The 27,320-nt window shown below is 40.0% G+C and overlaps 1 protein-coding gene across 1 annotated transcript; it reads left to right on the top strand.

Moving 5' to 3' along the window:
• The first annotated feature begins 208 nt into the window (after positions 1 to 208).
• Positions 209 to 25,307, top strand: LOC105327632 (deleted in malignant brain tumors 1 protein). Its single transcript, XM_011428219.4, has 36 exons — positions 209 to 696; positions 5,703 to 5,866; positions 7,750 to 7,915; positions 8,500 to 8,707; positions 8,862 to 8,983; positions 9,092 to 9,421; positions 9,547 to 9,870; positions 10,041 to 10,355; positions 10,459 to 10,611; positions 10,806 to 10,973; positions 12,120 to 12,276; positions 13,708 to 13,868; positions 14,160 to 14,486; positions 14,709 to 15,020; positions 15,117 to 15,440; positions 15,521 to 15,832; positions 15,950 to 16,264; positions 16,391 to 16,756; positions 16,865 to 17,188; positions 17,324 to 17,482; positions 17,631 to 17,804; positions 17,920 to 18,228; positions 18,348 to 18,452; positions 18,650 to 18,862; positions 18,968 to 19,111; positions 19,213 to 19,386; positions 19,470 to 19,799; positions 20,455 to 20,793; positions 20,991 to 21,341; positions 21,613 to 21,948; positions 22,039 to 22,353; positions 22,579 to 22,908; positions 23,344 to 23,481; positions 23,582 to 23,797; positions 24,097 to 24,420; positions 24,716 to 25,307. Exons 1-36 carry the CDS (start codon positions 591 to 593, stop codon positions 25,069 to 25,071), a joined length of 8,967 nt encoding a protein of 2,988 aa, XP_011426521.3. The 5' UTR covers positions 209 to 590; the 3' UTR covers positions 25,072 to 25,307.
• Positions 25,308 to 27,320: the final 2,013 nt, after the last annotated feature.

The raw sequence follows: 27,320 nt of genomic DNA, 5'->3' as shown, positions 1-27,320 counted from the left end.
ATCCAGACAGTTGTGGTCAAGCTCACGCTCTCTGTCTAACGCCAGTAAAATTGGCGTGTATGTTTTCCTTTATTAATGTTTCACCAGTCCAGTTAGCGTGTAAGAGAAAACAAGCGTACTTATTAATGCAGTTTCGTAAACATGTCACTCATATATATTGTTTGTGTTCACTGACAGGATAAGCGCGTGCGCAGAAACATCTCTGACAATTTCACACGAACGCTTTTGTGTAACAGTGACTTTACGGCATTGTTAAACCTTATGGTGATCATGCGTGACGGAGTTGATCGTTTATATATGATATTATTTTCGTCACAGCTTTAGGCCCGTGTCTTCTTCATTTTCTATGTAAGAAGTGAGGGGGGAATTTCAAACACAACACCATATCTCTCGTGAAGTAAGCATGCGGTACCCTACAACTAGTTGTCCACATTCCTTTGCGTATTAGGGAGTTCTAGACAGAGGGACATTTTATTACCTTTTATAAAATAATTGTGATAATTCCTGTTTTAATCATATGTTAATGAATTCAAGAAGTGTTTGCGCCGGTGTGGTTTTATAAATCGACAAAAGGACAGCATCGGAAAGTAATGGGTGGACAACATCGGAAAGTAATGGGTGGACAGCAGACATTTTTCTGTGGAGTTTTATTCGCTTTGGGATATGTCGGATTAAAATTCGTCCAAAGTGCAGAAGGTAGGTCGTCACACAGCGAGGACATTTCAGAAACATATGTCAGCAAACTATTTTTGTAATTAATACGAAAACTTGTCTATGTCATGTGATTAAACATCAGATTTACTGAAGACAAATTCCTGAAACATGTCAACTTGTTCAAAACCTGCATTCTTTCTATCAAAATTATGGTGCGGAACACGGCTTAATAGCCCTCTCCGCTGTTTTGCCCCTTGGCTATGTTTTTTCTGCCGTTACCAAATAATACAACGTTATTTATAATTTTCTCAAACAAACCGTAACTTTTCTTTTGCCTGTGACACGTCAAATGCACGCGCGCTTTCAATGATCACGTTGTATTGGGCAAGTCTCTGTTAAAATTAATCAACTTCAATCTTGGTCACATGCAGACACAGTTAAACCATATAAAGCAATACACTGTAATGTATCCCATATTTTCTATACCCACCCCTTAACGCCTTTGAATATTCGGCACTTTGACATATACTTAGTAATGGACGTCATGGTTAAAAAGGTTTATGTTTTGGACCCACACAGAATCTTTTTTATATTTGCTACGAGCAAAATCAAATTCTTTGTGGGCCAATTTTATGAAAGAGAATATTGAAGTCTTTGGTCAATTTCATTTTTTGATTTGTATCAATGATAACAGAATTGAATGATTTTGGGTTTTTTTTAATTCACCTTGTTCATTAGCTATATATTCATTTGTTGTTATGTCCATTAAGAAGAATAGTGAAAACTAAGCAATCAATTAAACAAATGTTCTAGGAGTTGACACATGAATTAATAATTAGATAATTAGGAGGCAAATCCATAAATCAAGATTGACAAGCATGTAAGTAGACAATCAATCACCAGAAATGTTCCTATATCTGTAGGCTTTTCCAAAACATGCAGTCAAATCGACCGGTTTGGCCTTTTGAATTACGTAATAATTCATAAGTTTAACAATAGTAAAACAGTAACTGTTTAAAATGCACATAATTAATTATTATTCTGATAAAATATACATGATAAGAAGATGTAGCTGTTGAGATCTTCATAGTAGTAAATAAGCAGGTGCACGATTATATATGTATGGCCCTCTGGGTCCACATAAACGAGACCTATAAAACATGCACTGTTGCTCGCACGCCGGTATCAAGTTATCAAACGCTCCTCGTCGGGTCATTTTTTGCAATGTTGCCGTGCCACACGACCCTTGATTATTCGTGTTATTTTAGTGACGAAATTCATAAATTACTTGAATAAACGGATTTCTTAGAAGTTAATTAAAAAAGGCTTTGCGTTGCATCATTAGGGTGTAGTTATTTAACAGTATGCATGATAATTGCACGCGCTAAATGACTGTAACCCAAAAATAAGATTCATTAAACCTGATGCCGACTGACGTCATATTTCTTGAGGACAATCGATGCGGACGATTACAATTAAATTATTTCAACCAACACCGTTAAAGTAAAGTAAAACAATCACACAGATATGGCGCAGTGTCTGCCTTGGGTGTTTAGAACCGTAAATGGTGTCTATCTTGTCTCATGCAGTTAGGCTGTTGGAAAAGAAAAAAATACCCCTTCCTCTCTGTCTTAACCCCCCATCCCCGCCTTATGTCTGTCTGTCTGTCTGTGTGTGTGTGTGTGTGTGTGTGTGTCTCTCTCTCTCTCTCTCTCTCTCTCTCTCTCTCTCTCTCTCTCTCAGAGTGGACGTTGTATTTGGTGATTGACATTTCAGTTTTCTCTATGTTAGAACTATTTGCAATAACTGACAGACTTATAGGGTTGGCCAGCCAAGGTTGATCAAAGTCCGTCGCCCGTGTAAAGATAGAATGCCGTGGTCATTGGCGAAATGTTACTTTATATAACCCTCTATTAAAAAAGAGGCATGATCGAGTTCAGTGTTCTAAATATCCATTTGAAGGAGTAGAATGTATTGTCCTGTCTGATACAATTTATTTTAACAAATAAATATATATACAACATGACTAGTGAAATAGTCATGTTGTTTATACAATTTGTTAAAATCAGAAAGGATATTATTCTTAAAAATAACATCGACAAAAATTACAGTCATGTATTTCTTTTTTCAGTTTTTTATTTTTACTTATTTACTAAATTAATTACTTAACAAAACATTAAATGATGTAAATATCTCATTCTCATTCTTTATTTCTTTAAGTTTTGCAGCTCATCGGATTATACAAATTAAACATAGTAAAGTATAGAGTAAAGAAGTGGGATACCCTATTACATTGTACATACATAAATATGAAAAACATAAGTGAAGACAAAAAATATCACACTTTTACATAATACCTGTAACTAATTATAAAGCAAGCTCTCTCTCTCTCTCTCTCTCTCTCTCTCTCTCTGTTGACGTTGTTTTTAGATGATTGACAGTTCCTTTTCCTATATGTTATTCGCAATAACCAACAGACGACATTCTTGTTTTCATATACCACTGGTCAGCCAAGGTTGAGCCAAATGTACGTGGCCCAAACAAACAGCACTGCAATCAGAAATTATATAAAGTCATTGGGCAAAATGTTATTTCATAAAGTACAGTCAAATGATTTTTAAAATGATCTTCAGTGTTTAAAAAAAAGTCGTAAAAAGTATTTTTAGAAAAGTAAATGAAAATTGCAATTTGACTGTAAAATTGCTACAGATTCACCAGTAACGTTTGTACAGAAACTGTTCGTCTAGAAATGATGACATTTACGTGATTATATATATTTTATTAAAAGAAGAAAAAGAAGAGAGATCACCATACATTTAAACTCTACATGTATATACATGTATGTCACTGTCAACTGAACGATTACTTTGGCACAAAAATATAAGTTTAAGTGATGCAGTGGCGTCGGAAGCAAACTAAAAGGGGGGGGGAGGGGGGGGGGCTAGACTTATGAGGAATTCTTGACAAGCAAAAAACGGGGGGGGGGGGGGGGTCGTTATGGTTATGTATAATTTTGCAAAAAAAAGTGGGGGGGGGGGCTTAGCCCACGGTTACGACGCCTTTGTGATGTTAATTAAAGCTAATCAAAGTAACAAAGGACGATGTGGTTACTTGAGGACACACCTTGTTGTTCGGCGACCAATTGGTTCCAAGAAATTCAACATCTACTCCGCAATTCTTGTCTTCTTAAGATTTTTGTGTTTTCACCATGACCCCGGGTTCCAGAAGTAGGGTTGTTTTGTTTGAATTTCATGTAAAATAAGGTATTTTTTGAATAATTATTCAGGTAACAAATCTTTTAAACTTTACCAAATATTATTTGTAATGATATAATCTATAGACGTCAGCGTCTACGTTGCCATGGTGATTATTGGGTAACCACAAATATTAACTCTTCCCATTTCACGGATTTGATACCTATTTCATGCCATAATGGCACGAAGACGGATGCATAAAGGTCCATGTACAAGGATGTGATCCATTAAAATCGCCCTGTATTTAGTTAATTTTTGGGTTTTTATGCTACCTACGTAAGCATGAGTGCCCTCTGATACAGGTTTACGTAAACATGAAGGTGATAGATAGGTTTCTATCGCTGTCTCGCATTGCCTCATCCCGATAAAAAAAGACCCCGTGTCCCGACTTTCAAATCCATCTTCTTTGCAGGGACACCTAACGCTATACCAACTTCTGTATCATTTATATAGTTTGAATTTATAGAAATCTGCATAACAGACCTTTATATATGTGTTACTCCGTACAATTAAACTGTGAACATGTTAAACAACCTTGTGGTTTGTCTTAAAGCAAAGCGAAACGAATGATTAGCATATATTTTGCAATAAGGTTTTGTTCTGTGCGCGTTATAAATTATCAAACGTTCTCTCATTGTAATATCTAAAGTAGCACCTTTATTATTCTTGTATATGCAAATGCCACTCTTCTGATATCTGCATGTGGACAGCGTGCATCAAAGTATGTGTAGATGTATTTGTTATACATGTAAACATGTATCGTTTACAAAACTAATACTGTGGTTTCATTTATATTCGTGGATATCAATTTTCGTAGATTCAATGAAATTCAAAGTTCCAAGGAAACGTAAATTTCTTGTCAATGATCGTATCACAATTTTAGTAGAAATTGCACTTCAATGCATTAGAATTTGTGTATCAACTTAGAAATGAAATCCACGAAAATTGGTATTTACGAACATTAATGAAACCACAGTAAACGAGCCGCTCTTGATATCTGTAATCAGGATGTTCAGATGTCGATATCTGTATACAGGTGTTCTAACTCCCAATCTTATAAAATCATATTCTTATGAAAGCGCTCAATTATACTTGTATATCGTATCATGTAAGAGCGCTTTTAGAAGTCTAATTTTAATTAGATTGTACCATAGCTCCCTATATCTGTATACAGGACTTCTAGAATCTGATATCTGTGTACTGGACTTCTGGATGCATATATTATCTGTTTACAGGACTAAAAATTCCTGATATATGTTTTCATGACTTCTAGATTTTCATGACTTCCAAATACTGATATCTGTTTTAGGACTTTTAGATCCTGATATCTGTTTTTAGGACTTCTAGATACTTATTTCTATTTAAAGGACTTCAAGCAGCTAATATCTGTATGCAGGTCGTCTAGGTTTTGAAATATCTATTATGTCGATCTTAATTGCTCCTGATATCGATTACTGGAAGTCTAGTATATGATATCTATTATATAGATAGTGCCTGTTTGGAAGGGTAACAGTTGAAATTGACACCCCTCGAAAACTATTGTCAACCGACGCGAAGCGTATCGTCCAAAACATACCGGTATTTCCTCCAAAACGTTTGAACCAACATACCAATACATTATTCTGTCAAATTAAACCACTGATTAAGATACGATAGCATGTTTACTGAAAATATACCTCCCACAACCCCCACCCCTAACAAACATTAAAACAAACAAAAATACCCCAATATAAAATACTTATAAACGACTGTCAATGTATAATTGTATATGGATATTTTCTTCTTTCTTTTCAGATAAGATATATGTACGTTTAGTGGGAGGAGATCAGAATGGCTCCACCGGCCGCGTGGAAGTCGCTCGGAACCGCTCGGGTCCCTGGGGTAGTGTCTGTGATGATCTGTGGACGGAGCGGGAGGCCCAGGTCGTCTGTAGGAACCTGAATTATCAGTGGGGCACGGTAAGGGTTAGGAATTATCAGTGGGGCAGGTTAGGGATTTAGAATAATCAGTGGGGCACGGTAAGGGCTAGGAATTATCAGTGGGGCAGGTTAGGGTTTAGTGTTTCTCAGTCGTCCTTGCAGATGGACGACCTTCAGATTGTGTCACGTGGAAGTTTCTGAATGTAGAGACTTGTATCTGAGGGTAATATTTTATCACAGAAACTATGTGTTTCCTCAATAACAATTGAAGGAAATATTTTTTTTTTTATGTTCCTAGATATCCAAACATTGCCTTTGTCAGCCTTAACGCTGTATGATTTCTATTTTGTCAGACTGAAGATTCATTCTGTATTAGGGTCAATTTTTTTATTAGATCTGTCATAAACTTAAATGAAGATCAATTGAGCAATTAATCAAGATTGAAAAAAAAACCCGCTGGGAGTACATTAATTCATTAAAAAATCCCAACTTTCTAGCTGCCGCCAGCATCAAATTTATAAATATTACATGTATACAAAAGATTTTTATTCGCATAATTTGCTGCGCGAGTTAAAAATATCTTGCGAGGAGAGAGAGAGAGAGAGAGAGAGAGAGAGAGAGAGAGAGAGAGAGAGAGAGAGAGAGAGAGAGAGAGAGAGAGAGAGAGAGATTGTTAGCATTTAGTTATTATGTAAAATTATTATATTTTATTTGAAATATTTATCTTAAATCTTTGAATTGTTTCTTAGGTAAATTATTAATTAAGCTAATTTTTCAATTTTATCAATTTCAAACTCCATTTAGATTAAACCAATATCCCCGACAAACTTGAAAATTAATCTATTACACGTTTCATTGAGATAATTGTCATCGCTTCAAGGTATTATCATCACGTTAAAACGGCTGATGATTGGAGCTAATTATTACAATATATGAATCTCCTTTAAAAAGGAGAGATTTTTGTAAATACATGTATATAGAATATAAAGGGTACATACATGTAATCAAATTTTAAAGCTCAAGTATTGGAAGATTTCCTTCACAGAATAATAGTTTATGGCAAACAATCATGTCGAATATCAATCCTGTGTTGAATGATTAATTGTTTACCGAGCCTCCTTAAGGATTTATTCTTCAACTTTCCCTGGAACATATGAAAAAAGACGTTAAAGGTAGAATCAACATATTCGAAAATGATATGATGTATCTTCTTTCCGCTGTACAAACTCACAGAAAGGTAAACCCTTGAGCAAGACATATATGATTTGTAATTTCAGACGATCACTAATTTGCCTCAATATGGCGGCATTGACCCCGATGAATTTTCTCTGGAACTTCTTTACTTGGTAAAAAAGATCGTATCGTACAGGAATTACATATAAACAAATAACAAACGGCTTGTTTATCCATTAACAAACCAGCAACACACACTATAGCGTAAGATCGAGAGGATCAGGGGCTCCTATACTCAGTTTGACCATTATAACATTACTACACAGAATCCATATCTCTGAACTGTTTTACAGTGTCGCCAGTTTAAGGTGTACCCGGCTATTACAATGTATCTACTAAGGCGTATATATGTGTTACAGTATCTTCAGTACTTGTTGCCTCTTTAACGTGCTCAAAGAGAATGACGATCTCAAAAACATGCTTATTGTTTACTATTTAAAAACTGTATCCATACTACAAATTAACCTATAAATTTACTATTACTCTGATAAAATATTTTAGATTATATCATAATTGATTATGGTTTGAATAAAAGAAGTAATGCATCGTTCACTGTGAAAAATGTCCAAAGGCCGTCCAGGAAAACTATGGTTACAACAGTTTCTTCTTGTAATAATAAATGTAGTGCTGTATGATTGAATGTTTACAGTAATACATATAAATCCATTATTTTCAATCTGCTTTTCCAGGCTCACTCAAACTCACCGTTCGGAGAAGGCTCGGGCTCGATATTCTTAGACAACGTCCAGTGTACGGGGACCGAGAGCTCGCTCAGTGAGTGTCAGCACAATGGATGGGGGGTCCACAACTGTCGGCACTACGAGGATGCGGGGGTGTCCTGTTATAACAACTCAGGTGAGTGCAGCTTAATCAAGGTAGTGGGTGGGACTATTCATTTATAACAACTCAGGTGAGTGGGGTTGTTTGGTAAATATTGCCACTCAGGTGAGTACTACTTCTTTGGACGGGGTTGTCGACCTGTTATAACGACTCAACACGAGTACCGCCACCTCCAGATGGGGTCGAAGGGTTTGCACTATATGAAGATGGCGGACAGTCCTATCATAATAGCTGATTAGCACCATTCCATAGATCTCAGGTTATTTGATGGGTGCTTTGTTGAACTCACTTTTCCCAGAAACAATTGATAGCTTTTATATTTGAGATGACGTTCATTGACATAAATAAATTACATCTACCAAGCATAATTTCCTCTATTTCTTACGGAAACTTATAGTTAATTCATAGCTCTATAGAAACAGCCAGACTGAAATCTACACGCCCTATTTATCGATTGGTCGAAATCTACAGCGGCTGAAACTGACAGGACTGAAATTGACACGCTCTGTTTATCGATTTGTCTAAACCTACAGCGACCTAAGTAAAATCCCGGACTGCACGAAATAATCAGTACTTCTTCGATTTTTATTGCCTTACAGTCCGATTAAAATCTAGAGGAGTAACAAATTTGGGAACCGTGGAAATTCGGACGGACGCTGGATGGGTCCAGGTGTGTGACGATGATTGGGACAGGGAGGACGCTCTGGTGGTGTGCCGGGAACAGAACTTTAACAACGGAATCGCCCTCACCGGCTCCAAGCTCGGAAAAATCTCCACACACGATTCAATGCCCAACGTCGCCTTCAGGTTAGTCTATCTGTGGTAATGTTCTTTCCTCATCCCCTATTGAGTAAGGTTTTACATGTTATAAGTTATATTACTCTTTACCTTGTTTTTAATCATCCAAGTTACACTTCATTATAGTCCATGTATCATGCTTTAATTATTGTCCTAATTACAGTCGATTTCACTGTAACGGGAACGAGCGGTCACTTTTACAATGCCCCCACCAGAACCTGACAGAACGATGTAGCAACATGAAGCGGGCGTCAGCAATCTGCTTTAATGGTCCTATGAACAAAAGTAAGATCATCGTGTATTCTTTAATTTGAACCAGAAACCCTTTAACATTTCTATATAAAAGAATTATTCTTGCTTTTGAAAGTTGATTTCACGGTATTTTTTGTACAGATTTTGACATCCGATTTGTCAAGACTACCAATAGCTCGGCTAACACAGTGTGGGGTGAAATCAGCGTGCGCAGGAATGGCGTGTGGGGTCAGGTGTGCGGGTCAAGCACGGACTGGAACGATGTCGCCGCCAACGTGGCTTGCCGCCAAATGGGCTTCACTGGCGGGGTGGCTTACGGTACCGTCAACGAAACCCTTCGGCCCATCTGGATCACAAAGCTCAACTGTACCGGAAACGAGACGTCACTGGACCAGTGTGTCAAGGACAAGGACTCCTGGGGTCATCCAGTGCACTCCTGTAGACCCGCTTATGCCCTATGCTACAGACACAGTAAGGCATTTCTGACATTACCTGAAACAAATAATAAATAATCTATACTTATTTCAATATGTACGCAAAGTTAACAATGTATGTTTAAAACTAAATATGGGTGTTTTCTCTCCTGCTATGTTAAGGTATTACTGCCGATCTGGTGGACGGGGGGTCGTACTATGGGCGTGTCCAGATTACCTATGACGGCGCCACGGGCACCGTGTGTGATGACTCCTGGTCCTCTAGCGACGCCAGGGTTCTCTGTAAGTCTAAGGGGTACGCAGATGGCGAGCCGATCTCCAACTCTTACTACGGTAAGGGCAGCGGCCATATCATGATGAACGGACTGAGCTGTTACGGCTACGAGTCGTCCATCTTCCAGTGTAGGAACGACGGCTGGATGACGTACAAGGGCTCCGAATGTAGCAACCATACGAAGGACGCCTCCGTTATCTGTTACAAGGATGGTAAGTACGCTATACAAAGAAACTTACCGAATCGTTGGTGAAATCGACTTCATTGAATTAGGGTTTATTAGTTATCCAAGATTTGGATAACGTAGTTATATTATATAGTAGTACGCTGTAGTATATAGACTGACAGAAAAACTAGCACGCTGTTCTTTTATTCTGTATAGTTCGACTATCAAGGGGAGATCACTCGCACGGCGTGGTACAGATTATGGACCAGTACTGGTCAGTCCTGTGTGGGGAAGGATTCACGGACACAGATGCCAAGGTCATTTGCCGAGAGTTGGGATTCCAGTACGGACGAAACCTCCCGAAGGGGACCTTTGGGACGTTTTACGGCAGATACTCCAGACCTAACATCACGTGTCACGGGAACGAGAGCACTATTTTGGATTGTAAATATGACGAGCTGAGGAGCTGTCAGAGAGAGAACTACCTCGGCTATGCCGCCGTGTCCTGTTACAACGGAACCCTCAACAAAAGTAAGACCGGAAGTTTAACTGGACATTTTTATGGCAATTTTTCATAATCTTCTGTTGCGCATTTTCGACCTAAAAATTGCTTGACGATTTTTTACCTTTGCAGCCTTGAAGCTGCGTCTGGAGAACGGCGCGTTCGGGTACGAGAACCAAACTGGGCGGGTGGCGGTGATGAAGTACGGTATCTGGGGACGAATCTGTCCCAGCGCCTGGGACGACAAGGACGCCGACGTGGTGTGTCGTCAGCTCCACTACACAGGTAAGGGGAAGGGCCGGTACATGGTGTCAATTAGCAAAACAGGTAAAGGGGAGGAAAGGAAAATGCACAACTCCGGAATCATATCCCATGTTATGAAAATTATGGAGTTTCATGTCTCGGTTGTTTTGCGGGAAGCTACAAAGATACAATATATTATACATTTCATTTGTGCATCTTGTATGTTGATTTTTTAGGCGGGGTGGCGTACCAGGAGACGTCCTCTGGCAGCGGTCCTTACTTCCTGGGGGAGGTGAACTGTAAGGGGTCGGAGAGCCACCTGTTTAACTGTTCTATAGGCGTGGAGGAGTGTGACTCCCAGTACTCCCTGGGGTCGGCCGGGGTCCTCTGCTACCGTCAGCAAAGTAGGTCAATTTTGATTCCTGTGTCCTTTTAATCGGATCTTTGTTTCTATGGTTTTTTTACTTTATCAATAAATATAATATATTTGTATTTCATGAAGTTTGTTAAATTGAATTTGTCAGCTTTGTTTTGTTGCATCACTTCATTTAAAATGATATTAACATTAAATTTTAACCTTGGAAAATTTTAGAATTGAATAAAATGTAATAGATGAATCATGAATATATTATCTTATTTTGTACGTATCAATTGAAACGTTCTGCTAATTCTGCTCATAAATATTAATGAAGAAGTTTGTTTGCTTTGTTTTGGTCCAATAAATGTCTGTAGAAAAATGAACAGAAATCAACCAGGGCGGGTCTAATTGTCCTCTCCTTACTAAGGAATGTCACCACTGGTCAAGGTGGTTGGTTTGTGTGGCTAATGGAAATTCAAATTCTATGATTTGCATAGAGGATGTATCGTTTTCTAAGAAACACGCCTAAAATTCTTATACTGGTCCCGGATTTTGAATACATTACTTTAAAAAAAATTTTTTTAAGGATCTGTTCTATATTTGCGTTTTGCAATGAATGCAATATGCAAATAAAGGAATGTTACAGAAAAATGTTCGGATATTATAACGCATCCGACTCGAAACAAAGATGGCAATTAAGGGTCATAATTCATGATAATATTATAAGACTTGTTTGTTTCAAAAGAAATCTGACGTCATTTTGATTAGCATATAAAACCGCATTATGGTACTTAAAAAATATTCATTCACACTTTTACATTTAATTGGGGAATCAAATCATTCAGCAGGGAAGATACTGCTAGGTTTGTTTTGTTTGTTTTGATTTGTTTGGGGGGTTTTGCGCTATCATTCCAAAAAAGACAATCTGATTTTTTGATTTTATTTTCTGCCATTTCTTAAGTTTGACTGGACACCGTAAATTTAGTACAAAAAAGCGAGTTGTTAATAACCCCCCACCCCGGTCATTGTGCAAGCAATAGTGACTTATGCTTGCATGCCTACTCTACTAATCAAGACATATAGAAGCAGAACAAACAAAATTTTCATATACATGTATATTTCAACTCTCTGTATAATATAATTATGAAAATATGTCATCGCTTGGTGTAACTTGACTCCTGTCTCTGTCTAGAACCACAGCTTCGTCTGGTGGGAGGGACCCACAACACCGGCCGTCTGGAGATTATCATGGACGACGAGGTGGGCACCATCTGTGACCAGGGCTGGTCCCGATACGACGCCACCGTGGCCTGTCGACAGCTGGGCTTCACCGGCGGGGAGTTCAGGAGGTACGTACCCCGGGGTGGGGACCGGGGGATGCGGGGTCTCTTAAAATACAGCAACAAGAGAGGCAGCGAATTCTGTTCACCCATAACGAAGTTGCCATTAAGCAAATGGAATGTTCTTTTTGGTCTTAGAACATTTCAGGAGACTGCATGACGAAAATTTCATTTCATAATGGTTACTCCGCCTATTCATTATAAAATGGACAGATTTCAAAAGATGTCTTTCTGACGTAATTTGCATTCCTTAATCTTATTATTGCTCATGATTGTTTACTTTCAAACCAATTTCAGATTCTTATCAGACCTATTGCCTGCAGCACGTGAATTAGATGCTTAAATGAATTGTTTTTTGACATTTCAAAAAGAAACAAAATAACTGTAAAAATCCATATATATCTGTAACATAGACCACATGAAGCGAATTCAGATTTGTGAGGAGTTTGGGGTCGTCGGGTTAATTGCTACTCTGTTTGTATTTTGTTGAGCTTCAGAGGTAAATGACTGAATTAGTTATGCTAATTAGACAGGTTTTACGCATCAATGAAATGATGACGTGTCACTTTGTATTTTGTTGAGCTTCAGAGGTAAATGACTGAATTAGTTATGCTAATTAGACAGGTTTTACGCATCAATGAAATGATGACGTGTCACTTTGTACTTTTATATGTCAATATACATCAATTTACGACTCACAACTTTATCATAAGTAAATCATTTAACAGAATCAGTAGCTTATTGCGTGGGCATATCATATATTTAGACCGTTTCAAGAGTTATTAGTAAATCAAGTTTCATTAATTCGTAACATGTCTACCGTCTTTAAAGGAGGTAAACAAGTCATCTGTAATTAAACCGACAAATGACGCAGCATACGAAGAAAAGGAAAATCTCATTTTTGAAGATCATATTTTGTAGTCAAGGATGAAAAAAAGTGATCATACCTTCACAAGCTTGAACGTATTCTCTTTATTGCAAAAACCACAAAAAATAAACAGGAGACTGCAAAACTCCTATTAATGAAAAGTGTGCAATGACATCTTTAAAACGGCATTCCCTGATGCGTCTTACATGCAACTATGCCCCAATAATTTAATTTCTGGTCAAATACATACTTAATACAGTGATTTTAGAAATAAAGATTGCTGTGTGTCAAATACAGTTGAACATCAATATCTCGAACACAGATCTCTCGAATGCAATGGATATTTCGAAGTGATTTAAGCCCCAACCACTTATTTTTTTAAAGTATTTTACCCTCGATTTCTCGAATACTCAGATATCTCGAAGTTCTTAATCAGTCTCATCTATTTCCAGATAACGAAGTTTGACTGTATTTTAAAACGGGAGAGGAGAACAGGCCCTTATTGCCCTTTTATATCATTTTTTAAGTTTATTGTGTTCCTATGGTGACTGATATTTGTGGTCTTTATTCAGGGGTTTACCGGGGCCTAACGTGACCAAGTTCTTGTCCAGTATGAACTGTTTCGGCTCCGAGTCCAGTATCTTCATGTGTAGGAACCCTGGATGGAAACAGAACATTCCCTCCGACTGCTACGAGCCGAACAGGAACGCCGGGGTCTTCTGTTACAACAACGGTATGTATCTAACTTACATACGAGTATACATTGTAGGTGCCTGTATGAATACAAAATGGTAGATACCACCAGATAACGGCGTGTAGATTCATACAGTTCTTTAGGCATCATACAACCTATTCTTGTGTCATAATTTTCCAACTAATTTCAGAAAGAATATAGTTAAATAAGTAAAGTTATGATACTACATGTAAACCATGAACTGGTGAGAGATTCCAACTGGGAACCAGTCATCATATTTTATTCTATTTTTACATACACATGTACATGGTAAAAGTCTCCTGTTTTTAGTGCGGATCAGCAGCGGACAGACTGAAGACAACGCTACTACCGGTCAGGTCGAGATGTACAAGGATGGAAACTGGGTCACGGTTTGCGCGGACGGCTTCGATGAAAATGACGCGCAGGTCGTATGTAGGGAACTTGGCTTCGGCAACAGCAAAACACTGGTCCCCGGAGCGTTTGGGTCTAAGTACTACACTAACTCCATTCTGAACCTGAACTGTACCGGGACCGAGGCAACGGTCAAGGAGTGTAAATTTGAAGAGGGCACATGTGCACAACGGTCCTATAATTACGCCAGCGTCATTTGCTCAAAATACTCGATGGCAAGAGAAAGTAAGAAATAGGGAAATTATTTTTTCAAGATCTATCAAAATTATTAGTTCCATTAGAAATATTAAAAGAAATTTTCCTCATGGTATTCAAACGAATTTTTATAACTCAATTGTTTTATTAAAAAATGCAAGCAAAGGAAAACTGTGCTCATTAAATAGTGGTTACAATTTAATATGATGGAATGGATTGATCCTGTATCACTGTTTACTCCTTTTTCTACAGAGGTGGACCTTCTCCCCCGCTCAGAGTTCCCAGACACACTGCTGGTGGAAAAGTTCGGGATCCAGGGCACCATTTGTGCGGAGAATTGGGACGATAATGCTGCAGGCGTGGCATGTCGCCAACTTGGCTATACTGGCGGCGTGCCGTTTGGACCCAGGTACTACAGTTCCCGTACCCCCATCTGGTTGTCCAGTGTCAACTGTACCGGCAAAGAAAGAAACATCAACGACTGCACGAAAGCTGTGGCCCCTGTAAGCCAGACGTGTTTATCGAGCCGACTGGCCGCCAGGGTTTTCTGCTATAACGGAAATGGTAGGTGGCGCAAAGTCATTATGTAAATGATGCCTATGAAATGGTTTCTTGTTTGTAGAGGAAAGTTTTAAAATGAAACAAAACGTTCTGTTTTAGGCTTCAACATCCGATTGGCGGGTACCGACAACACCTACAGTGGTCGTGTGGAAATCTCGTACAATGGCGTCTGGGGAACAATCTGTGACTCCTACTGGAACAACAACGACGCCAGGGTGGTCTGTCGCCAGCTGGGCTTTGTTGACGGTGTTGCTCAACCCCGCGGGAAATATGGCGGGGGAGAAGGACCTTCCTGGCTGTACTATGTACGGTGTGACGGCAACGAGAAGTCCATCTGGGAGTGCAGCAACAGCGGCTGGAATGTGACGCACACATCGTGTAGGACGCACGAATATGACGCTGGTGTCTACTGTACTGGGCAAGGTAATGATTCTAAAAAAAATAAAAAAATTCAACCAGGAATGTTTTTGTCTTTTTGAATGATAACGAGTTTCCCATTGCAGTGCGACTTGAGCCTAATATTACTTTTGGTGCCGTGGAGCTGTGGCAGGATACCCAGTATGCCCTGGTGTGTGCGGACGGATTTGATGACAGTGACGCTAAAGTCGTCTGCCATTCCCTGGGATACAGGAACGGCATCAGTATCTGCTGCTCCGTGTTTGGCGATATGCCAGATTACCAGATATCTATAAATAACGTTCAATGCACTGGTCACGAGTCCTCCATTCTTCAGTGTGAATACACCAACAATGCTGACGGTTGTCTCAGCAAACGCTACGCCTCTGTCGCCTGCTCAAACGCTGCATCTAGCGGAGGTGAGATGATAAGTCAATCAATGAATTTTTTTAATTATTCTTAATTTAAGTATGCTAGAATATGACCTGCAGGAATGAAAACGTATTCTATGAGTTTTATTTTTGTCAAAATTTTAGCTTACGAACTCCGTCTGTCAGAGGACAACAAGGGCGTGGTACAGGTTCGCCACCTGAACGTTTGGGGCTCTATATGTTCAGATGGCTTTGACAACAAAGATGCCAAGGTTGTTTGCCGTGAATTAGGTTACCAAGACGGTTTCTCTTACTATGAGCACGATTTCACCCGCCGCCGCTTAAGTCTGCCATGGTTATCCAATCTAAACTGTACCGGCAACGAGGGCTACATAGCTCGCTGTGGAAATATCCGATGGGGAAATGTAGGCAATTGCTCACAGGACACAAAAGCTGCTGTTTATTGCTTAGAAAACGCCAGTGAGTAATGGATGTATTATAATGTATTTTCAACAATCAATGAAATTTAAAAAAAATTATCATGAGATTCAATTTTCACCCTTTAATAATGTGTCTTGTTTTTAACGAATAAGCCCTTTGTTCCAGATATTCCCATTCGACTCATTAATGGTTCGAACAACTCCTCCGGCCGAGTGGAACTCTCCATCAACAACCAGTGGGGCACCATCTGTGGTTCCGGTTTCTGGGATGACGAGGACGCCACAGTTTTGTGTCGCATGCTCAATCACACAAGCGGCCGCGCACTGGGCTACGGTCAATTCGGCGCGGGCGACGGGCCAATCTGGATCGCCTACTTACGTTGTCAAGGAGACGAAGAATCCATCTTTAACTGCCCGATGTCTTTCAACGAGCAGAGGTCAACCTTGAGTGGAATGTTTATACCAAGGGGAGGCAATCGTCACATGTGCTTCTCTCACAACTCGGACGCTGCTGTACAATGCTACGACTCAGGTACATGGACATCTCTGTCTGCTAAAACATACCTTCAGTTCGTTGTGTGTTCTTGTGATGAGACGGTTATTGACTTCAATATATACATTCTTTTTTTCTTCATTTCAGTACGACTTGTGGATTCAAAAGACGTGTTTTACGGTCGCCTAGAGATGTACATCAACAAGACATTTACCAGCGTATGTGACGAGGGCTTCACGGACCGCTCCGCGAAAGTGGCCTGCAACATCCTGGGATTCCCTTACGGCAAGAAACAGTGCTGCTCGGCACTGGGTCCTCATCCAACCAGTCAAATCACCGTCACTAACGTGCAATGTCGGGGTTCGGAGAGAAGTTTGGACCAATGCCCACACCAGACAACGACTAAAGTCCCTTGTAGGAGTGGAAAATACGCGTCTGTGTATTGTTCAAAGAACCAGATCGTTTCAAAAGGTAGCATGTTTTGATTGGTAAATGACATTCTTTACCATTATAATTTTGTTCGAGTCAAGTACCGTTTTATCTAAGCGTATATGTTAAATCTTGATTGATTTTGAGATTTTTATGAAGTCTACAATTTAATTACAGAATTACAAGTAAAGATTCGAGAAGAGGAGAAGTATTACGGATCCGTGGAAGCTAATGAGTATGGGTTCTGGAGCCCTGTGTGTAACGTGGACTGGGACGACCATGACGCAAATGTCACGTGTCGACAGATGAACTTTTATGGGGGCGTGGCATTTAGGGGTAGGTAACTCCACGTACCTTTGTTATACTTTTTGAATAGAATTGTTGAATAAATGCAATCAATTACACAAGACAAAAGATATTTCATTCAATGTATCATTGGTACTGAAATTTCTTCTGAAATATAATTTATTTTCTGTATATTTAGGATCGTCAAGACTGACAACTCCAATATCCGTGGGACGTTTCAACTGCAGTGGCACTGAACAAACACTGAAAGATTGTCCACACAAGAAATTTGAGGAAGATCTGGGTTGTTCCGAGAAAATTGAGGGTCGTTTTACCAGGACGTCGGCCGGCGTGCTGTGTTACCAGGATCCCAGTCAGTTCTTGTCCTTGTCGTCAATGTCTTCATTAAAAGTGATCCATTTCTATCGGACATTCTGACATTTGTTATTTTGGCCCTACTTCAATGACGTTATTTTATGATTTTACAGATGGCGTGAAGTTCCGGATTGCTGGAGACGGAAAAAGCGGAGTGGTAGAGGTTCTGTTTAACGGGAAGTGGGGGCGGGTCTGTAACCGTCGGTGGGACGACCGTGACGCACGCGTGTTCTGCCGGTCTCTTGGGCGGGGCTTCATTGACGGGGAGGTGGGACCCGACCCGACGACCAGCGGCACTGAGTATGTGTGGATCGACTACTTGGACTGTGAGGGGGACGAGCAGGGACTGTTACAATGTAGTCTACACTGGGACCCCGACTACTCACAGTGTAAGGACGCCAGCGTCATCTGCATGGACAATGGTGAGATAACTGACCTCGTACATTGAAACCGAAATGGTTATATATTGTACAGTAAGCCTGTTGTAGTGAAGGTTTAGGAATGTTAATATGTTACTAAGAGTGGTGTTTTTTTCCTGCAGTGCGCCTGGACAAAGGAGACAAGCGGAGTCACGGGGTGGTGCAGGTCTATATGGAGGACCACTGGGGCACTGTATGTGGACACCTCTGGTCGGAAGCCGACATCAGTAAGTCTTAAACAGTACTCTAGTTCAGAACACATAGACACTATTTTGAAGTTCATAACACATAGACACTATTTTGAACTAATCTTAGATGAAGCAGAACATCTTGCTTACCGTGAATAGCTTTTATGAACTGAAAATGAATCTTGAACAAGACTTTATTCAGGATATTGTAAAGAAATTTTAACTGTGTGAACTAGGGGTGACGTGCAGACAGCTTGGGTATGAACATGGATTGTCCGTCTGTTGTGGTGCCTATGGTTACAGCTACGACACGGGAATCATCGACAAGGTCAATTGTTCCGGAAACGAGAAGAGCCTCCTTAACTGCACTGCGGCGCCGCCAGTGGCTGCATGTCACCAAGACTACGCCGCTGTGGCGTGTTACAATGGACAGCTTCCGTCAAAGACTGGTAAATAGCAGCGAAGAATATTCAACTCACGGTTTATACCGGTATCAAAATCAAATATAGCTTAAAATTGGACCAAGAACATTAATAAAAACTTCTTTTTGATAGAATATACACTTGGCATTGCCGGTTCCAGTAATAATTCCGGGTCGTTAGAATTGACGTATATGAACATTTCCGGTCGGATATGCGCAGATGATTGGGATGAGAAAGACGCAACAGTGGCATGCAGACAGATGGGCTATGTCAAAGGTAAAACCACAATTAGTGTCATGGTTACTGTATTCGTATTAACATTTGAGAACTTCATTTTAATTTCTCTTCACATTATAATTCATTTTTTTATCCAAAAGGTTTGCCATACAAGCATAAAATCCTCTTTGCTAAGGGTACACCTATCTGGGCTACAAAAGTGAATTGTACCGGAAGTGAGTACAAGCTATCCCAGTGTCCCAACTTCACGCTTGGTCACGTCGACGACTGCATCGAGAGATATGACGCTGGAGTTGTTTGTTATTCCACTGTTGGTAAGCAGACTGCAGTTACTTGAATTTTATTTTGATCTATTGTTGTACGAGTTAGATTTGAGTTAATTGAACTTTACCTGTAGGCGTTAACTTCCGGTTGACGGGTGGAACGTCTTACTATGGCCGCGTGGAGATGGCGGTAGACGGTTTGTGGGGAACCATCTGTAAGCGGTTCTGGGACGACCCCGAGGCCAGCGCCTTCTGTCGCTCCTTGGGCTTCAACACGGGCTTCCCCTACCACAAAAACGCGGACCTGCGCGCGGACGACCACGTGCCGATCTATGAACCCAACATGCACTGTAAAGGGAAGGAAAACTCTCTGCTGGACTGTCCACACGAGGGGTGGAAGCGGAACTTCTCCAAGACCTGCGAATTACATGACATGGACGCCACCGTACACTGCTACAACACAAGTAGGTTATTTACATTATTATTATTTTAAAGGGACTTGGACACGATTTGAGCTCAAAATTTTCAAAATGTATTTTTTCAATTTTTATGTCTAGAATTGTTAATATGGATGTTTTCAATGCTTTGACAAAATTTAAAAGTCAAGTATCGAGTTACAAGCGAGTTACAGAGGTTAGAATTCTTTGTTTTGTAAACAAAGCTCGAGTCCCGTTAATGTTCACATATTCGTTGTATTGGTATAAGTAACTGTTTCAATTTAATATTGCTGTTTGTTGTAATGAAATTATTTATGAACCCACTGAATCAGTCTATCTTGTTTCCACAAGTTATTTTGATAGAGAAATGGCAATTTCTTTACTTTACAGTATTTGTAAACAAACTTATAAGACTCGAGCTTTGTTTACATAACAACAACTTCTTTCCTCTGTATCTTGCTCGTAACATGACTTCTAACATTCAAATTTTGGTGAGTCATTCAAAATACAAAAGTAAACTATTTTATACATAGAAATCAAAAATCAAATTTTCATTTGAAATCGTGTCCAGGTCCCTTTAAATATTGTAATGTGCAGATAAAGTTACTTTTTAATGTACATATATTTGAAAAACTCATTAAACATTATTTTTGTAAGTATCGTATCTTTTCTTGATTTACAGTAAAATTGGACACGGGGATTGGTGTCGAAACAAAGCACGGTCCTGTGATGTTTTACTACAACGACACCTGGAGTCTGATCTGTGACCGAGACTTTGACGATATGTCCGCTCGAGTCGTCTGCCGGGAACTCGGTTTCGTGGAGGGCAAGGCCATTTGTTGCTCGGCCTACGGTAAAACGTTTGACTCGATTCTAAAGGGAAAGTCGCTGAAGTGTTCGGGCTCGGAGAGCTCCATTAGTGAGTGTCTGAAGGACTCCCAGTGTGATCAGTACGACACCTACGCCTCAGTCATGTGCTTCACCCCCGAGGATCTCAGGAACGAGACCATGATGTCAGGCAGTAAGGACTTTAGTTTTTCCTATACACTAGATAACATTTACAAATGAGTTTCTATTCCAAAATACAACACTTTATTAGTATCTTAGTCTTGATCAGAATATAAAGAATTAACGACGTAAATATGTTGCAAGGTATAAATTAAGAAAGCATTCTTTTTCAACTGTTTGATGAGGTTTATCTAACAATGTTTATTTTAGAGCTGACCTTTGGCTTCGTGAGTCCCGATAACCCTGACGACGCCCCCTCCAGCCTGTCTAGCATGGGCGGGGTAGTGGCGGTGTCGCAGTTCAACGTCACCGGAAGAATCTCTAGCCGCCATTGGGACGATAAAGAGGCCGCCATCTTCTGTCGGTCGTTGGGCGCGCGATATGGCCTCGCTTACCAGACCTCCTCAAATCCTATCCGGTCAGACCCAGTCTTTTTGGTCAGTGATTTCAACTGCACGGGCAGCGAGGCGTCGCTACAGGAATGCAAGTTCCATGACCGTCTGACGTTAGGGAACAGCACCATGGCTAACGCTGCCGCCGCCCTCTGCTACAACGAGTCAGGTACTCAATGGCGCATTCATAGACCGTGCGTCTTATTACAATTTTATTTACGTTTCAAATAATAAATTACCATCATCCTTAAAATACCCAGAACATTTCTTTTAAATTAAAACGTATCGTAGCTCAAATTATTGACATTATGAATTTAGCTTCAAAGATCAACATAAATGCAGCCCCTTTTCCAAAAACGAATCGCATCAATTACTATCATAATCAATATCACGATGAATCCATGTTTTTCTACAACTCTTGAATCTTGATGTTCCTCCAGGAATCAATTACACTCTGGCTAATGGCGGTAAGAATTACGGGCGGGTAGAGCTGGCCTTCAACAATCAGTGGGGCACGATCTGTGACCTCTCCTGGGACGACAAGGATGCCGGGGTCTTCTGTAGAATGATGAACTTCTCGGACGGATACGCCATTTCCGGGGCCCAGTACGGGGAGGGCAAGGGGCCGGTGTGGCTCAGTCATCTTGTCTGTAATGGCGACGAGAAGTCGATCCACTCATGCGCACACAGAGGTTTCAGTGAGGAAGTCGTGACCACGGGCTGGAAGAAGTGTACTTCTCACAAGGACGATGCTGGGGTCTTCTGCGTGAACAAATGTAGGTTGATGAATTTCTCAGAGGTTTTCATGATGCAGTGAATTTTATGCTTTAAGAAATTTATTATTACCTATGTCCTGTTTTTTATAGTGAGATTAAATCTTGGATACAACGCCTCGATGGGAGCGGTAGAGATCTACCATGATGATCAGTGGATGGCGGTTTGTGACGACGGATTCAATGGACTGGCCGCGCGTGTCGTCTGCCAGACGCTGGGGTACAAGGAGGGGGTGGTGGTGCTGGGCTCCGCCTTCGGGGAGACGACTGGACCAATCAGAGTGCGGCGCATTGATTGTGGCGGCAACGAAAAGGATTTGTTCAACTGCAACTTTGAATTCACGGACAAACCCGTGTGCAAGAAATACATCTCGGTTTATTGTAGTAACGTCCAAATCTACAATACAGGTAAAAGTTCAAATCCATAGTTTAAAAACTACCTCATCTTAAAATTTTTAATTGTAACAGATTATATCACATTCACGTATTGTAATTCGACGTTTTCGGCAATGATATCGATATCCAAATTTATAGTATAGACAAATTTTCCATGGCCTGTTTAAATCTATTATTTTAATTCTGAAACTGTGTTCGCCATGTAAGCTGTGTTCACTGTAACTCCTTATAACGCAGGCTTCAATCTGACGTTGGATCGGGATGACGTACACTCGGACACCCACGGCGAAGTCATGATCAACATGAACGGGATCTGGGGCAGCATCTGCATGAACGGCTGGAGCAGGAAGGAGGCCACCGTGGTTTGTAAGGGACTGGGCTTCAGGGGAGGGGTACCCTACCAGGTGCCCTCTAACAGTAACTACAAGCGCCCAATTCTGATGAGTGACGTGCAGTGTACTGGCACGGAGACCAGTCTGGCTCAGTGTAAATACACGGAGTGGTACCAAGGCTCCAAGTGTCTGTACAAAGACAACCGAGCCGGCGTCCTCTGCTACACACAGCCAAGTAAGTCAGACTGACGCAGGAGATCGATTAAGGTGGTATGGGATCCCTGTTGGTGTTAATGCTGGTAAAAAAACATTATAATCAAAACACTTTCACTGGTTTAGGATATTCAAGTTTTACAATATTTGACCAAAAAGAAAAGATTTTAAAAAAATTTGGAACGGTATTCCCGTATATAAAGACTTTAAAAAGACCCACCGGTTTCGAACTAATACTCCTGGATTCGCAGTTATCTCTCTATCATATTGCACTATGATGTTAGGTAACAGTTTTGAAAAAGAAAAAATCCATAAAGTTATAATTGAGTGTAGGAAGTACGTCACAATGTAGAAGTTTCCTTTACCACCTTAATTGCTTTTTTACGTTCATAAGGGGGCTCGGATTTGTTTTCCTTTCATTGAGTTAAACGTTTACCTCAAAACTTCTTTTTCACAGATGGTCTTCAATACAGACTAAGGAACTCATCTCACGCCGATAGAGGGCGCGTCGAGATTGTGTATGATGGGAAAACTGGAGGCATATGTAACTTCCTATGGGACTCCCGAGATGCCTCTGTCTTTTGTAGAGATTTAGGTGAGTTTCTTTACTTACTTTTCTTTCCTCTAAACACCTCGATAAAAGAACTACATGGTTAGGTTTGATCAGTATTAATTCTGAGTTTACTCATCTATAGGCTACGCCGACGGAATCGAGATCGAGGGTGGACAGTTCGGTAACCCTGACGACATGCTGTGGTTTACACGTGTGGGTTGTCTAGGGGAGGAGGACGAGCTGATGAAATGTGATCACTCGGGCTTCAACAGCTCGGGGAAGGTGGAGTCTACGTACGAACGACTCTGTAGACGACGCACGAGGGACGCGGCCGCCTGGTGTTTCCGGGAGAAAGTCGGTCAGTAGAACAGATGTTTTATCTGATTAGAAGTATTATACAATAAACGAATTGAAAGGTTAAACATTTCATGGTTAAGGGAGCTCGATGGTCGTGGCCATTTTAAGACTGTATTGACCTCCTTTGCAAGGAGAACTCTGTAAAAAAGTTAAATATGTAGATATTTTTCTTCAATAAGTAATCGTCTATAGCTAAACAAATCATATGTTGAAATTTTATGCAGATCTAATTTTGAATTTGTTGATCATCCGGACTCCTTAAAATGAAACTAAGGTTTATAGCACTGAATGTATTTACAGAAATAACCAACGTGAGACTGGCAGGCTCCGTGTCCGGGGCGACAAACATGGGCCGCGTGGAGGTGTTTGTGACGGGGCCCAATGAGTGGGGCACAGTCTGTGACGATTACTGGGACGACCGTGACGCCACTGTCGTCTGCCGAAGTCTGGGCTACGAAACAGGAGTGATGAAGAAACACGGGGTGTTCGGGCGCGGATCTGGCCCCATCTGGCTGGACAACGTGGATTGTGCAGGGACAGAGAATGGAATCAAGGAGTGTCGACACAACGGCATCAACATACAGAACTGTAACCATGGCGAGGATGCAGGCGTCGTCTGCTCAGGTGAGCTTACTTCTTAAGAGTCTCAGCTGCCACCAAAATATTCTGATAGACTATGAAACAGTGTAACAAAAAAATTGATAAACAAATCAAATTAAATAGCTACTTTGTTATTGGCTAGCTTATCTTTTCTATGCAAATTTCTATATAAGTGGAGAAGACCAAATTGCACATATATCTTGGCAAGCCTCAGGAGGAATAATTTAATGAAGGACAGAAAATAAAATCACGCAACCTCACTAAATTACGGAAGTGCATTAGCGACTTTCTACAATATCTATATATAAATTTTTTTTAGGTTTACGGAAGTCGGTCGAGTCCTCGCAGGCGGCGGGCGGCGACGAGAACTCGGTGGTGATTGCGGTGACCGTTCCCATCATCCTCCTGCTTTTCTCCATCTTGGTCATTCTCGGCGGTTGTTATTGGTATCAAAGACTTAAACAAGATGACGGCATGAAATCTGTGCTCGTGGAAAGTGAAATGACGGATACTAACGAGACTACATTGTCGTCAACTTCCGCTTCCGAGTCAACGGCCCGTGTCACGTTGTCAAAACTAAGAGCGACTTTCTCCAAATCAAAGGAAAATAAAGGTTTAGGAAATCCAAATTATAATGGGTTTGAGGCGCACAACCCAGGAGAGTCGACGTCCTAAGTACCCGGATGTAGTTGTTTAGTTATCAACAGTAGTGTGGATGAAAATTTTGTATGAAAGGACATTTCTGACACAAATTGATTTTATTTGTGACAAGTTTAACAGATACGGTTTGGTTGTAAAGATGTGTACATTCTTATCATTGCTTCAGTGCTAAATTTTAAACATTTCTCGCTTGTCTGGATGTGAAATATATATTTTTCTATATTTATATCATTAAAGTAATTTGTGATACAGTTCCATGTTATATTTGTTTATGAGGTTAATATAGCAGCTATTACTAAGTATTTGTTTTGCAAAGGAATAAAATGACAATTTGTCATTTGCTAAAATGCGTCGCGTGATTGCTAAAAATTAAAAGGCAACACTGAGAACGCAGCATCATTTTTATGCACTTCTTTTTATATATATTTATAAACAAAATGGTTGGTCCTCGACAAAACAAAACCCTTGTTAGGATTGTGACTGTCTACAGAAATTTGTAGGGTCGTTTATGTCATAGAAGGTTATGCGAAGCATCGCCTTCTATGGACATTTAACAAGCCGACTCTGGACTTTGGAAACAAACCCAAATATATATACATGTATTGCTGTTCCATATCATATACAATGTAAAGTGATTTACATGTTTCTTGCACCGGTATATCTCAGAGAGAGATCTGGTGACTTAAGAAATAATGAAATTAATATTCCAATTTTACGGGGATATTCAATGAACGAGAGCATTTATTTGCCTGTACGTCCATCGTTGATCGATTTATTTTGCTTTTTGATCCATTCGTTCTTAAGGTCTTTTTTAATATAATTTCTTGTTTGATATTGTTTGCTCTCACCTGAGGCCACCATGGGAGAAGGGGTACATGTCCCTTGCAAAGTCTGTCTCAATGTGAGGTTCTTGTCATGTAAAATCCTTCAAGATATCGTACAGAATAAAGAAATGTTCAAGACAGCTGCTGCTAGGTTGCAAGTAAAACAGAATGATTTTGAATTCCTAGTACCGGAAGAATGTATTGTCCAAACTTAATCTTCCCCGGATTATTTGATCACAATGATAATAAAAAAAATCTATGTATAACACCCTCAACACATAAAATGTGACACGTGTTTATTACATTGATTTATTTCTCAGATGTTTACTTTTTTACGTGCTTTATTGACAACTTAACATTTACAATCGTCGGCATAGTCATAATAACAATGATTACCTTCGTATTGGTGTAATATGAACAGTTCAGTGTATTTAAAGGGATGGAATGACTTATGTAAAGTGATATAGCAGGTTTTAAAGAGTTGTGACAAAAAGCCTTTTCTTCCTTTTCTGTGCTATGTGCAGCAATGAAGTAATGAATTCAAGACAACGACGCGACATGATCTAACACAGCCGAACGAATCGTACAATTACAGAAAATAGTTCAGCTTCTGTGTACCATATCCTTACACCTAGGACTGTGGACAATTTAATGAATAAGCAAGGAGAGTTGGTTTGCAACAAATGGCGGTGTCATTCTAGGTTTTGGATTGGTGATCATTGTTTTAGAATTGGTTGTGTCCCGGAAGTTCTTTGCACAGATTTGTGACCGCTATGCCACGTCTCCATAGGAGGAGCAGTATACAAAGGTTGAACACACCGGGAGAACTGGGGCGGAACTCGCTGGGTAGTTCAAGAAACAGTGAACTTTCGAGCCAAACGTCACTTCCGGATGATGTCAGTTTCCTTTTCCCTGCCCTTGTCATTGGGTTAGTTGTATTCGTCATCATAGCTGCTCTGTTATATTCACTGTTCTGGCGAAAGTCAAAAATTTAAAAAAATCAGTGACAGACCACAAGATTATTTTCAATCAGGACTCGGTATTATGACCTTGATTTAATTGTTTGAGACTTCCTATTCCTGGCATAAACAGAAATTCGATAGTCTTAATTTGTGATTAAGTATAATGTGGGAAGTTCATACGTTTCTCTCGTGTTAGACTGATACTGTTCATGTGTTGTTTTTCCTTAGCACAAGTAAGTTGTGAATAGATAGACGATGGATATAGTGAAAAATTTATGTACTTTTTAATCAGGTGCTTAACTTTTCATTAAATTAATGAGGCAAGGGGGGGGGGGCTGGTGAAAAGAGATTATATGACAAATATTTGTATTATCTCCAAGCACGTTTAAATTTACATAGTTTAGAAGTGTATTCCAATTTAAAAAATAAGCAAACATTACTAATTAAAAATCAAGTTTTTGTTATCAATTAATAAACG

Source organism: Magallana gigas, chromosome 6 (genome assembly GCF_963853765.1).
Source record: "Magallana gigas chromosome 6, xbMagGiga1.1, whole genome shotgun sequence".
Classification (NCBI taxonomy): Eukaryota; Metazoa; Mollusca; class Bivalvia; order Ostreida; family Ostreidae; genus Magallana; species Magallana gigas.
This window is presented reverse-complemented; position numbering and strand designations above follow the sequence as displayed.

What these genes read in the sequence shown, in the direction of transcription:
- LOC105327632 (XM_011428219.4), top strand. Translation starts at nt 591, where the DNA reads ATGGGTGGACAACATCGGAAAGTAATGGGTGGACAGCAGACATTTTTC. An exon ending in TAATGGTCCTATGAACAAAA is followed by an intron (nt 8,984 to 9,091) that starts GTAAGATCATCG and finishes TTTTTTGTACAG; the next exon opens with ATTTTGACATCCGATTTGTC. An exon ending in TGCAGGCGTCGTCTGCTCAG is followed by an intron (nt 24,421 to 24,715) that starts GTGAGCTTACTT and finishes AATTTTTTTTAG; the next exon opens with GTTTACGGAAGTCGGTCGAG.